The sequence below is a fragment of the Epinephelus fuscoguttatus genome, linkage group LG14 (genome assembly GCF_011397635.1).
Source record: "Epinephelus fuscoguttatus linkage group LG14, E.fuscoguttatus.final_Chr_v1".
NCBI lineage: Eukaryota > Metazoa > Chordata > Actinopteri > Perciformes > Serranidae > Epinephelus > Epinephelus fuscoguttatus.
Window position 1 is genome coordinate 17,815,453 of NC_064765.1, and position 13,411 is coordinate 17,828,863.

The 13,411-nt window shown below is 40.8% G+C and overlaps 1 protein-coding gene across 1 annotated transcript; it reads right to left on the reverse strand.

Moving 5' to 3' along the window:
- Positions 1-6,673: 6,673 nt before the first annotated feature.
- On the reverse strand, positions 6,674-11,709 carry ctsl.1 (cathepsin L.1). The gene is made up of 9 exons (XM_049595658.1): positions 11,648-11,709; positions 11,267-11,367; positions 10,179-10,321; positions 9,822-10,019; positions 9,542-9,733; positions 9,118-9,283; positions 8,914-9,019; positions 7,023-7,126; positions 6,674-6,884 (listed from the first exon to the last, which is right to left on the reverse strand). The coding sequence occupies exons 2-8, from the start codon at positions 11,364-11,366 to the stop codon at positions 7,027-7,029; spliced, it is 1,005 nt and encodes a 334-aa protein (XP_049451615.1). The 5' UTR covers position 11,367; positions 11,648-11,709; the 3' UTR covers positions 6,674-6,884; positions 7,023-7,026.
- Between the last annotated feature and the right edge of the window lie 1,702 nt (positions 11,710-13,411).

Here is a 13,411-nt window from a genome sequence, read left to right on the forward strand (position 1 = left end):
TAAAAGGGATGATGATGATAACGTCACTGGATAACAATCATTCACGCCTAATTGGCTGAATACTGTCAATTCTGGTGCTGATAAAATGCTTTTTTTTCCCAGGTCTGCTGTTACGAAACTGGCCTGACAAAAGATAATTTAAATCTGTCTTTCAATTACGTAGGCCGTGCCTGTTTGCTTCCGCATGGCAGCACTCGCTGCAGCCGCCTGCCTCAGCTGAGAGAGGAAAAAGTAAGATGTCAAGGTCACGTTTTGTCACACAAGCTGATTAAATCCCCTAATATGTCCCCCCCCACCCCCCACCCCCCCCCAATATCCCTGCCTCAGTGTTTCTCCACCTCCCATCAAATATTATCACAACCAGACCTAATGTGACATTTAGAATGGGGAAAATTACAGTCACTTAATGTGATTTTATTAATTACATCGGGGCAACTATTGTGTATGATTAAAACAGATGTCATCCACCTCACGGGAAAAGGAGAACAACCATTTTCTAATCTAAGTGATGACTTCTAGAAGCAAAGTCAACAGGTTTTTTTTCCCCCCCAGCAAATTATAAAATATTCAAAGCCAGATCGAGACGTCGGCATCATCTGTTACTGTGTTTTGCGACTAAGCAAAGTCAGACTGGTGTACTGAACTTGTTTCAGCTCCATTGCGTGCAGTAAAATTAAATGCAGTTAGGCTGAATAGCCCATGACAAATTAACAAAATAATTTCAAGCATTGTAAGTTTATTTATAGCTGACTTCATGGATTACAGATGAGTGAAGCAACCTTCCACCGCCTAAGGTTCAATAGAGATGTAAGAATAATGACTTAAGTACTGCTGTTTAGTTGGATTACACGCAGAAGCCTGGAGCATTACAAATTACTGTTGAAAGAAGGATTTCATCATGGTGTTACTTTACACGCACACGGCGTGGGTATTGCAAATTTGTCTTAACAAGAGTTGGTACACGTTGCCATGGAAACAATGTTCGAGCACCAACTTGACCTCGATGGGTGAAGTTAATTGTTGTCATTGTAAAGGTCACAGAGACGTTACCTGAGCAGCTGTACTGAGTTTGGAAAGTGTGAGTGAGGGCAGAGCAGTGGAGAGAAAAGAAAGCAAAGTTATATCACCATGTGACTGTATTAAAAACAATAAACAATATAACAGCAGGGAGGTGAGTTTAGCAACAGGCAAGTTTATTTATATCGCTCCATTCAGACACAAGGCAATTCAGAGTGCTTTACAGGGGGGGACAGAAATACATTAAACTTAAGACATTAAGAAAACATGAAAACTCCATTTAGAAGACAATAAAAACAAGAAGTGAGAGAAAGTATATAAATAGTTTTAAAACAATCATCTTTCTTTTAAAGAAATACTTCACCGACAAAATGACCATTTGTGTAACAATTAGTCGTGCTGTGTTACTTTGAATTACTGAAGAAAATTTTATTTTTCTCACATGCCTCCACAGGAAATGAACATATTGATTCACTGATTGATTGATGATCACATTTAACAACAGCAAAACAATATACAAGCGTCTGTTTACAAACTCACACAACTTGTGCAGAATAATTCAAGTCTCATTCATCCAGTACTTCCCAAACACATACATTTTTCTAAAAAAAAGTTAGTACTGGAGTCAACTTCAACTTTCACTTCAGTCTTTAAATAATAAGGTTTTAGGGGGAAAAATTGTTTTGGAAGTGCTCAGTATGTTTTGATACAGTTTTGCTGCCGTTATACGCAGTCCCCAGTCAATCAATAAATCAATACCTTCTTTGTTTTTTGTAAAGGTATACAAGAAAAAAAAGTTCTCTTTAGGAATTCAAGGGAAAAGTGACCATACAGATGGTCACTTTGTGGGTGAAGTATTCTTTTAACAAAACCTTTAATTGAGTATACGTGTTTGGGGCTGAGCAGAGAGGCAAAAGTGTAGATTTTAGACTACAAAAAAAACCCCACATTCACCTAAAAAAAATTTAAAAAGACAAAGTTAGAATTTAATATTAGCTAAAATAGGACCTAAAAGAGGCCAACAAAAAGAACTTAATGAAAAATACAGCAAACTGAACTGCAACAAAACTAAACTGAAACAAAGAGAAACCATGATGACACACAAGGGGTGGCCAAAAGACGATAACTGAAATAACTTTAAACAAACATGGGACAGAACAGTGGCATCAGGTAGTTACAATGGGCCCCAGTGCACGCTATTGTGACGGGCCCTAATGGACGCTAGTTAAAAGGCCCACACACTACTAGCAACTGTTTATGCAAAATCCAAAGGAATCTAATTTAGGGAGCTTTGCTACTTTTTCCTCCTGTTCGTTTCCCTCTTGTCCTTTCTTACTGCCATTTTTCTGTTAAAAAGTCACGACTGCTCGCTAAGCTTAAAGATGTGCTCAGCTCATCTGTCTTGACAGATTTTGTGCCTAAATGAGCTACTGTATCATATCGTCTTCTCACATGATCAAATAGAGACTTGACATTACAAGAAATTAACATACATGCATACATAGAGGCAATCATCAATGCATACTTGCATATGACAAAAATATCAAAGACAGTAAGAAATTATTAATTTAATTGAATAATCTTTTTGTGTGTATATATTGTTTATTCAGAGATTTTATAGTTTTTGTAGGATAAACATCTCATTTTGTTAAAAGAAAAGACAAGAAAAGAGAATTTTCAAATTTTATAGCAAATGGCACTATTTTGAATTTAATATGTTTTTTTGTTTTTTTTTTTTGTTTTTTTTTTGTAGTTTCAACATGGCAATCTGAATCATTTGCAGGGGCCCAGCCACCCCACAGGCCACAGTGCAGCCCTTCTGCACTGTCTATATTTACGCCCCTGACACAGATAGTTTGATATAACCCAGTTGCATAAAAGAAAATGTTGGTATTGTACGATCCTGCAAACCACGTATATGTCACACAAGTTTCATATGTATCTTAACAGCATTTCTTAAGTGACCTGGTCTATGAGCTGACTGACCAACAAACAACAAAACCAGTTTTGTTTTAGGGAGTTGTTGCTGTTTCCATGGGCTTTTTAGGCTCCAAATGTGGGTGTCCTGTAGTGACCTGTCGCTGTTTTCCCAGTGCCACAGAAAGTGTTTTTTTTGTTTTTTTACCGAGCTATTGCTGCTTTTCCTGCTGTATCCATAGTTTGCAGAAATGTTCAATGGCAGCATTTTTTCTGGAGATTACGTTGGTCGTTGAAAACTCAATATTACTCTCATTGAAACAACTCTAAACTAACAAACCTAATTTAGAAAAACAAAAGATAAAATTAAAGTAAAGATTTGAGAGTGATAGACTTGATATAACCAATGTGTTTAGTCTGCTGGTGAGGCCATGGATGCAGCCGCCATAACACAGCACAGGCTTGTATTCAGTTATCTGACTCATTTTTATGAGCATTTTGTTTTCTGCTCATTACTTGTGACTTATTCCCACATTCCAGACTCACGTGGTAAATGATAAATCATGTTAATATTCCATCAGTGGTTTCACAAAGTGAGGATAAAAAATGTTCTTTCATTTCACTTTTTTCTGCGGAGTCATAATGGCAGTTTATATGGGAAGTGATTATCAAGGATTGGGTAACTCAAGTGTCATGATGGGAAGATGTGACAGGAGGAGAGGCTGTAACAGAGGTCAAAATACATACTGCTGAGATATTGCTCTGAAATCCATAATGGCTTTTTTAACCACACCAGACGAGAGATTGAACCACAGAAGTGTATGATTTCTCACTCTCTTCGTCTCTGTCGTTGTGTTTTACCGTATGTTCACATTTAACTCCCAGATCTCCTTTCACTTTCACCTCTTCCTTTTCTGTGGCCGCGTCCCCACCTGCATATGAAGAACGAATCTGAGATAACCTTTTACAGACCGCAGAATGCTAAAGAAAGTACAACTGTATCCGGGAAGATAAAGAAAGAAAAGTCTATCCAATTGAACAAAAAGTACAAAGACACCAGACAAAGGAAAGAGGAGATATTCCTTTACTGAAATTAATTTTCCACTCCTGAAACTCGCTGCCCACAGCTCATATGTTTGGCCTGAGGTTTGCAAGCCAAAGGCCGCGGTCTGTATCAGAGGCAGCATCTGCGAAACATCAGACTCTCTGAACAACAAGCGCAGTTGTTTTGAGTGAATAATTTATTTCAGTCAAAAGTGGTGTAAGCAGTGAATCCAGATTTGACATAAAGCCCCGAGATATGAGGATAAAAATCTGCTCTCTGAAATATGTTTCATATAAACACTCAACTTGTCTTCAAGCAAAGTTCTCAGACAACTTGATGTGCAGACGCCTGAAAAAAACCTCTGACTAAAGCAAGTATATTTATAATGTTAAAAGCCCCTTTTAATATATTTTGCACGGAGCACATTGTTTAACACATCAGCCTTGACTGAGGGTAAACAGTCTGGAAGATGTACACTGCAGTGAGCTGACGCTACGTGATGTACTCTAGGAATATTGAGGTAGTTGTTATACATACATTTACAGATAGATGTGAGATTTGTCATTTGTCATTTGTCATTTGTCATAGGCCTGCTGCAGCATCAGGACCCACTGTCGGGCGCTTAATGTGGATTTGCAGGAGCTTTTTTAACTGATATACTGTAATTTATTTTAAACACATCTAGAGCATAAAATGGCCTGAAGCAACACAGAATAAATACATCTTTATAATTCATTAAACAGGTCCAACATGCCCTTGACAATAGAGTCTGCCATACTCACAGGACAGCTGCAATTGTTGGAATCTGAAGTAATAGATTAAGAAGCGATATCATGCTGCAGCTGGTCAACATCTATGTAAAAGGTACAAGTAACAGCAAACCCAAACTCTCAAGGCACACCTGTATTTATACCTGTGCACAATAGCCTCTATAGCATGTGTTATCACCCTTATCATATAAAATATAAATCAATAAAACTGTCTACTGACTTTCGGTGGGAGGTCGTCACTGGTGCTTTGTTGTAATTTGCTCCTTACAATAAAGCGATCCATTGTCTGAACTGGGTACAGTACTGGAGGCAGGGCCCTGTGCATTCCTATAAAAGTTGCTCAGTGGTACGTGAAGCCAAAAAACGTTTGACTCCCTGGGTATAAAATTACACAAATCTGCCCACTAGAGACTTCGCTAGCTGAGTGGCTACCTTCCAGTTTAGCGCTCCGGTAACTTGAATGCGGATAAAACGATTTAATCATGCGGCTCCTCTAGACTTTTGTTACGGGAATGAATGGATCAAATCCTGATAGAGACATGAATCATTTTGCAGGGGTTGAGACTCTCAAACAAATGTATCCACTGATTTACAGATGTCTCTTTCAGAGTGTCGGTCTATGGTAAAACAGTTTGTCCATTGTGTCAAATTGGCTTTAAAAGCCCCGGGCACCTCCTGGGGGCCTGAATAGACCAAAGTATTTGACAAATTAAAATAAGGTAGGACAAGAATGAAGCCACCCAATTTGATGGCAAACCATAATTGATTAGAATTTTCACTTAAAAAATAAATGTCCACTCCGTCACAGTTTAAGTTGACCTTAGACGCTGACTAACATTTGCTCTGAAAAGCAATGATTTCTAAGCATCAGGTGCTCATCCTCAACATTTGCATGCTACTGTACCATGTCATGGCAAACCAATGTTTTAACTATAGACTGTATAAAAATAGGGATGTAGTCACTGTGACATCACCCATTGTATTCTGAGGAGCGGGTTTGGAGCTCAAAGTAGGCGCCTCTGGCTGTTGCCATCTTGGCAGTGCCTGACTCTGCCCAACTCCTGGCCAATCAAAAATGGGCAAAGAGGCGGGCCAAATGAAGCCTGGTTGCTTAAACACGCCCACCTCGATCAAAGCTGCTAAGTTAGCTAAGGCTAACAAGCTAGGCTAACAAGCTACACTACTTTGGCTAGCCCTGTGGTGTTGGCTGCTCCCGCTCATGCTCCCGCTTGGTGCCAGCTCCCTCACAAAACAAAATATCCAAAAGGCACAAACACGGCTGAGAGGTCAGGTTCAATGACTTGCGAATTAGCTGAGATGACGCCTAGCAGACAGCCAGCGGCTAGTTAGCCACCTGTGATGGCACCACCTGTCACTCAAAGTGACCACGCCCTTAATTATGTGCAACTTTAAGCCTTAATAAAATTTAAATGGATGAGTTATAAAAAAAAATTCACCCCCACAGTTGTCATGAAAGGGGAAATTAGCTATAGAGACCAAAACCGTTTTTTGTACCAGGCTGTAAACATGTTTATTTCTGCTGTAAAGTAAACATGGGGGTCTATGGGGATTGCCTGCCTCAAGTGGCCATTGAACGAACTGCAGTTTTTGGCACTTGACTCGTCATCCCTGGAGGTTGCTGCTTGGTTTTAACAAATTGATGTGACATTTCACCAAAAAAACAATGTCAACCATGGTGCCACTACAGGAAAAGTCAGTCTGTCACTAAAGTCGTAACCTGTGCAAAATATCATGACAATCCAACAAACAGTTGCTGAGATATTTCAGTTTGGCCCAAAATAATGGACCAAACTTCAGATGGATTTTCTTTAGAGCCAGTAGTTACACATCAACACGGTCCCACTAATATAATGGTGAACAATAAAAAGCAGCAAAATCATGAACACAATTTTTTTTAAATCTCTCAGTGTAAAACATTTTATTTCTTTACATTTATTTACAATCTTCATAAAAAAAGGTATTCTATTAAAAGTGCAGACAGACTCTGTACCCTACTATCTTCCGTGGAACAACAAAAGAGTCTCTTGTTCCATAACTCAGCTTCTTTACTTCTTTATTAAATTAAAGTAAATTATGCATCACTCTTCTCCTTCTCACTGAGGAAAGTCCTGGACCTGGAAAATCCAATAAACAACAACAACAACAACCAGTTAATGGACAATAAACTGCAGAATGCACATCTTTCAGGCTCATCTGTGCAGACACCCAGACATTTGTTTAAATAGCATTAAAGGAAGGAAGTTTCCTCTCACCTGCTCAGACCAACGGGTAGCTGGATGCAGTAGCAATGCCACACTGGTTGTGTTTGTTCCTGGTCATCTTGATGTATCCCTTGTCTCCCCATCCTAGACCCCAGCTGTAGAAACACACACACATTACCAATATCATTCGGCTGCTCCGTGTGAAGAATCGTAATCGCGACATTAGTAACAACAGCATGTGCAGACATAATGATCTGTATTCTGACAGAGGTGAAATAATGGTAGCGATTCACAGTAATGGGGCAGTTGAAGAGGTTGACAACATCCTGAGTGAGTTTCACTTCATTTTGGCAGCTATAAATAAGATGTCTGTGAAAACAGCAACTCAGTTCTCTGTCTCCACTGTAATACTGATACTAGTGTTTGCACCACAACAGTTCATTATTACCTTACCCCTTAGACACTACATGTTAATGTCGCCATCTTTCTCCATGTGTTACATTAACCCTATACTCTATTGAACCATTCTCTCTGTACATTGCCACATTCCTTTTTCTACTTCATACTGTGAACTTTTGCACAATCCTTACACAATATTTTGCACATTTCTGCACATAGCTACCACTTCTAAAATGTTTTTTATGTATTTTTATTCAGATATATTGTACATATATTTCTTGTATTTTTTCACATTGTCTATTTGTATTTTTCTTGTATTTTTGCTATACTTGCTTTTATTGTTAATTTAATTATGTCTTCATGCTTATGTTATCAAATCAAATCAAGTTTTTTATAGAGCAAATTTAAAAGCAACTGGAGTTGACCAAAGTGTTGTACAACTTCAAGTGACACACAAATAGTTTTAAAAGGCACAATAACAACGATAAATGGAGGTAGAAATTCCAGAGCAATATCATAATATGAACACAAGTCTAACACAGAAACATAATAAAAGTGGTAAGACCAATTTTTATATCTGTTTAAAAGATTATGAAATACTACAATGTTAAACTCACTAAGAGCAACCAAAGGCCATTGAAATCATGTACATCTAAAGTTTTCCCAGGTAGCCGAAATGACCTAGCCTAGCATCGGCCAAACTCAGCAATCGGCATGCAGGATGAAATTCGTTGGGCTGCATCCTGTTGCCCCATGAATGAAGGCCCAGAATCTGGCCAAATCACCTGGCTTGAGTCCACCTGCCAACACTGCCACCACTGGGCCATTGTCAAAAATGACCTGGCCCAGCATTGGCCCAAACTTGGCTGGCTGAAAGAAATAAGTTGGATCACAACTGGATGCCAGACTCGGTTGAGACTCAGCATGAATGACGCCCCAGAATCAGGCCAAATCAGCAGGCCCAATTCCTGCCGCCGACACTGCCACCACTGGGTTGTCTTGAAAGTGTCAGTGGAGGGGGAACATTTGATTAAAAGCAGACGGCATTTCCAAAGCTTTGGAGCTGCCACCACAAAGACACAGTCTCCCTTACCCTCTAGCTTCAACTCTGGGACAGTTAAAAGACATTTTTCTGAAGATCTAGAGCAGGGGCAGACAAGTTCTGAGAGGTACAGGGGTGCCAGCCCATGTACGGCTTTGGTAAAAGATAACAAATTAAAGAACCATGAAATCAGTCCTCTAATGGACAGGTAGCCAGTGCAGGGATAGTGATTGGTGCTATGCTACAATACTCCAAAGACAATTCCTGGTATGTAAGAACTGATTTAAACAACAAGGGGCGCCTAGTAGCTGTGTGGCTGGAGCAGGTGTCCCATACTGCATATAAAAGCGCTGTCCTTGCCGCAGTGGTCACACTTTCAATTTCGGCCTGTGGCCCTTTGCTGTATGTCATCCCCTCTCTCCCTCCCCTTTCACCCTTAGACTGTCCAATCCAATAAAGGCAAAAAGCCTCAAAAAATGTGCAGCAGATTAGTGTGTTTACCTGTTCTTGACGATCCAGTAGTCCTGTCCGTTCTCAGTGCCATAACCCACAGCCAGGACACCATGGTCCAGGTCTGAGCTGCTGCACTCTGGCTCATCATAAATTCCTAGAAACACACAAACACAGATCAGACAGATGAATTGTTAGGTTTTTTAAAAAAATCCCATCCCCTCCTGTAGCAGAGGCATGTTTTAAACAGTTCACCTGATTCATACAGCTGGAAGGATGCATGACCGGCATCAATGGCTACAGACACAGGTCCAATGGTGGCCACGGCCTCCTTCAGGGCATCTTCATCGCCTGGTGTCACATCAACGTAGCCTGTGCATTTGGCACCAATGTGGTCAGGGTTGTAACGGCACTGGCCATCCTAATGGAGAGAACGTAGTTCACAGTCCTTACCATATTGATACATAATGAAAGAAAGTGGTGTTACAGTGTATATCAGGGAACAGATTTTCCATGCACTGTTTCAGGGTTTGGAGCCAATATACATTTAGTCCACAAGATGGCAGTATTGGACATCTCTTAAAAAGAGGGCCACTGTCTGAATGAATGGATTTGCATCTCCAACTCTGACACTGGATGCTGTACATTAAAAAAATTCAAACTTCTTTTTTTTGTTTACCTCAGCCTCATAAGGGTAGGAGTCCTCTGTGTCTATCCCTCCGTTGGCTATGATGTACCTGAAGGCATTGTCCATCAGGCCTCCCATGCAACCCATGTTGCCGTAGTCGCCGGAGCAGTCAACCAGCTGCTGCTCGCTCAGAGACACCAGCTTTCCTGTCTTCCTGAAGTTCTGACCCTCCAGTGAGCCAGTCTGTGGCAGATATGAGTTCATTTAAAAACAGAGGACAGCTGTGTAAAGTTTCCTGCATCACCAATAGACAAGTTACTGTAGTACATACCGCACTGAAGGCCCAGCAGGAGCCACACTGCTTCTGATCCTTGACATCAGTGACATATCCCTTGTCCCTCCAGTCAACGGCGTTGGGCAGATCAGTTCCTTCAGGCAGCCGGAAGAAAGTAGATCCGCGGCGAGGCAGAGAGGTGTTGAAGGAGCCCAAGCAGCCCTGGGAAATCAGGCGTCTGTACTCTTCATTTTCCTAGAGACGGGGGACAAATTCAAATTTGACTGGGTCATTACCCAAAATGTTGTTGAGTGTATTTAATCCTACAGCAACCAAATAACACTGATGTCACAAATGGTTAAAGTTCAAAGCTAAATGATGACAGAAACCACATCTCTGTTTTTCTGTGCATACCATGTCGGCAAAGTAGGTCATGCCGAGCCGGTAGGACTTAATACCCTGATCTGCCATGATGTTGTGCACCAGCACCAGTCTGCGGTTGTTGAGCCAGATTTCCTTGCGTTGAGCCTCCTCTGACGGAGAGTTGTAGGACCTTCCTGCCAATCGGAGAAGGAAATAAGCTGTTATCTTTTAATTATATAGCCAGATGACAAATCCCTTTATTCTAGACCTTTAGGTGTGTAGTGTGGAAATGAGCACACAGTGGCTACGATTACATGATGGCTTCTCATTCGGAATGAAATGAATCTGAATGAAATCATTCGGAATTAAAGTTTTTCCAGGTAGTTTACGTGGGAAATATTAATTCCGAATGAGGGTTTACACGGGAGATTAGTTCAATCGTCTGCGCAAGGTTTGGGGCAGGGAAGGTTTCTGATTGGATAGGGGGCGTGGCGGATGTTACGTGTTTACGTTTACCGGAAGAAAACACTGTAGTCCTCACTCCGGATAACAAGATGCTTGACGACGCCGTTCTTAGTGCCTTTTTCGGGCGTGTTTCGCTTATATTCTTAAAGCAGCAGTACGATAACAACCTTGTTCTGCTAATGCTTCATCTGTTGAGCAGGAGAAGGGAGGCAGAAGACCGTGCTGTGGCGAATGGAAACCGGTGAGTGCAACGAGTCCGACTGCTCTAGCTCAGCCCGTTGCTATGCGCGCTATATACATCATCGCACCAGAAGGGCAAGGAAACGAGCATGCGCAGAAAGACCGGAATGAACTTAAAGAGGAATGAGTGTATACAAGTGCGAGAACTTCTTTCATTCGGAATGACAAACGGAATAAACCACCCCCTTTAATCGGATTTAATTTTCAATCAGAATGACTATTTTTCAATCGGAATGACCGTTTACATGACCACTTTTAATCGGAATGGCCGTTCATTCCGATTAAAAGTGGAATTAAACTGTCCATGTAAACGTACTGAGTGAGTACACTCCAGATTGAAGCCTCATGGGCAGCATCTTCTCAAATACTAGAACAAGATCTACTGTAGCTGACCACAGACCACAATAAAAAATTGTCGGACAAGATTGTCTCACCAAACTTGAGTTTCCAGGCGTGGAACTCCAGGTCTTCCAGAGAGATGGTGGCGCAACTGGCCACAGCCAGAGCAGCAGCAACAACCAGCAGCAGCTTCATCCTTATTGACACATGAGCAGAGAAAGCAAAGAGATCCCCTGTGACTTGCAGGAAACCACACAGGTTGAGACTCTTTCACTTCAGTTTTGTTTCTCACACGATGTGACGTTGGGCGTCACATGCTCCCTTCCACTGTATCAACTCTGTTTCCCGGTTTCTTTGAACCTCTGTTTTATCTCTACCTCAACTTCTTTATGAGTCTGTTTGTTCACCTGCAGTACAGGAAGTGTGTGTTCTGCTCTGTTCATGTGTGTGTTGCTATCTGTGCTGTAGCTGCTTACCTGCCTCTATGTCCGTGTGTGGTGAAGTAAGAGGTATGTCCACCTGTCGGAGATGCAGGGCTGTGTTAGAGAGGTGTTCTTATATAGCCGTCTACAGTTATGACTTGCAGTGTGTCCAGTCAGGTGGCTGTCAGCCGCTCATAAAGTCAAACAGAGAAGGAAGATAGAGTCAATCATTGAAATAGGGAACGTTTACGCATTGTAAGAAGTTCGCATGATGCCATTCTTTTGGGAAACATGTTTTTCAGCATCAGCAAAACGAAGCATATCAGCGTCATGAGTTACACAGAATCTTCTGATTAGTCACTCAGCAGTTTGTTGTTTCAGAATTTCAGTCAAATAAAGTGAAAAACCACTGATGGGATTTAGTTTTTTTTCCAGTGCTCTCTGATTCTAGTCACATATTGATCTGGAATCCTCTAAAAAAGGGTAAAACACACACATAAAGTAACAGCATGTATGTGTAACGTGTGCCATCACCTACCTGTTTTAGTTGAAACCTTGCCAACTAAATTATTCCATGCTGGCAATGTGTAAGTAGCTAATGGAGGCGTATTATTTCTCGGATATGGAGGTGGTAGTTCAGCTAACACCCACTGTATTTATTTGAGCGATTTACATGAATGATCAGGTTTTATTTGAAGCTGTGTCAATCTTTCCTTTTCTCTTTTAAAAAAAAACACCTCCGCAGTAGATTAGAGTATTTTTCCGTCTTTATTTAAGTAAAACAAACCCAGCAATGCTTGTCAAAATGCACTCATCCCCACAGCTTAGAGAACTTTTTTCCTGCTACTGAATTGTCTTCAAAGATTTTGGAGGTTTTAAAATACTCACTCACGCACTCTTCCCTGCATTTGTTTGATTTATGATTCACAAGTGTTTCCATTCACAGTTGTTCAAGATTTCCTTTCTGTTTCCACGCATACATCCTGTTTTCAGCTTGCCTGTAGTTTTTGATTTGCTTTGCGGATTTTACCTATCCGTCATTGTCAGGAACATAAGTGGAGGTATTATTTAGCTTTCAAATTCACAAAGGAGACTGAATAACAAGGAAGACACTGAAACCAGAGCTGAGAATTGACTTAATTTGTTTCACCCAGCCAGCACATGGTGGAAACTAAAGTGCAATTTCTTGGTCCTATAAACTCTTTTAACATATTTTATATGCAATATATTCATAGTTTTTTTCCTATGGTAGTTCACCTTAGTGTCTCTCTGCCCTACCCTCCTCATCTCTCTGCTTGTCTGTCTGTCTGTCTGTCTGTCACAAGGCATTCACGTCATGAAAATACTTAAGACCATAAAGATGCTGTGAAGTGAGGAAAAACTGAGAGCTAAGCTAAAAGTTTACAGGTGTCATTAAACTCTATCAGCTTGTCTTCCTTTGAAAAATGTGCCACTGGCCCAGAAAAACAACTACTGTTTTTATACTGTAGAAGTTTGGTTTTCTTTTAGTACTAAGTATATTTCTATTTATCAAGACTTGCTTATATAAAAAAACAAACACATCACTTGCTTAAAGGACCAGTGTGCAGGATTTAGTGACATGTGCGGTGAAGTTACAGAACTGAAACCTCTCCTGTGTGCAGAGTGTAGGAGAACTACAGCACAAAAACACAAGTGGCCCTATAGAGCCAGTGTTTGGTTTGTCTGGTCTGGGCTACTGTAGAGCAATATGGTGGACTCCATGGGAGAGGATCCACTCCATACGTAGTAGGGCATTAACGACTTTGATTTTTTTCACGTTGACTTATCTGTCAATAA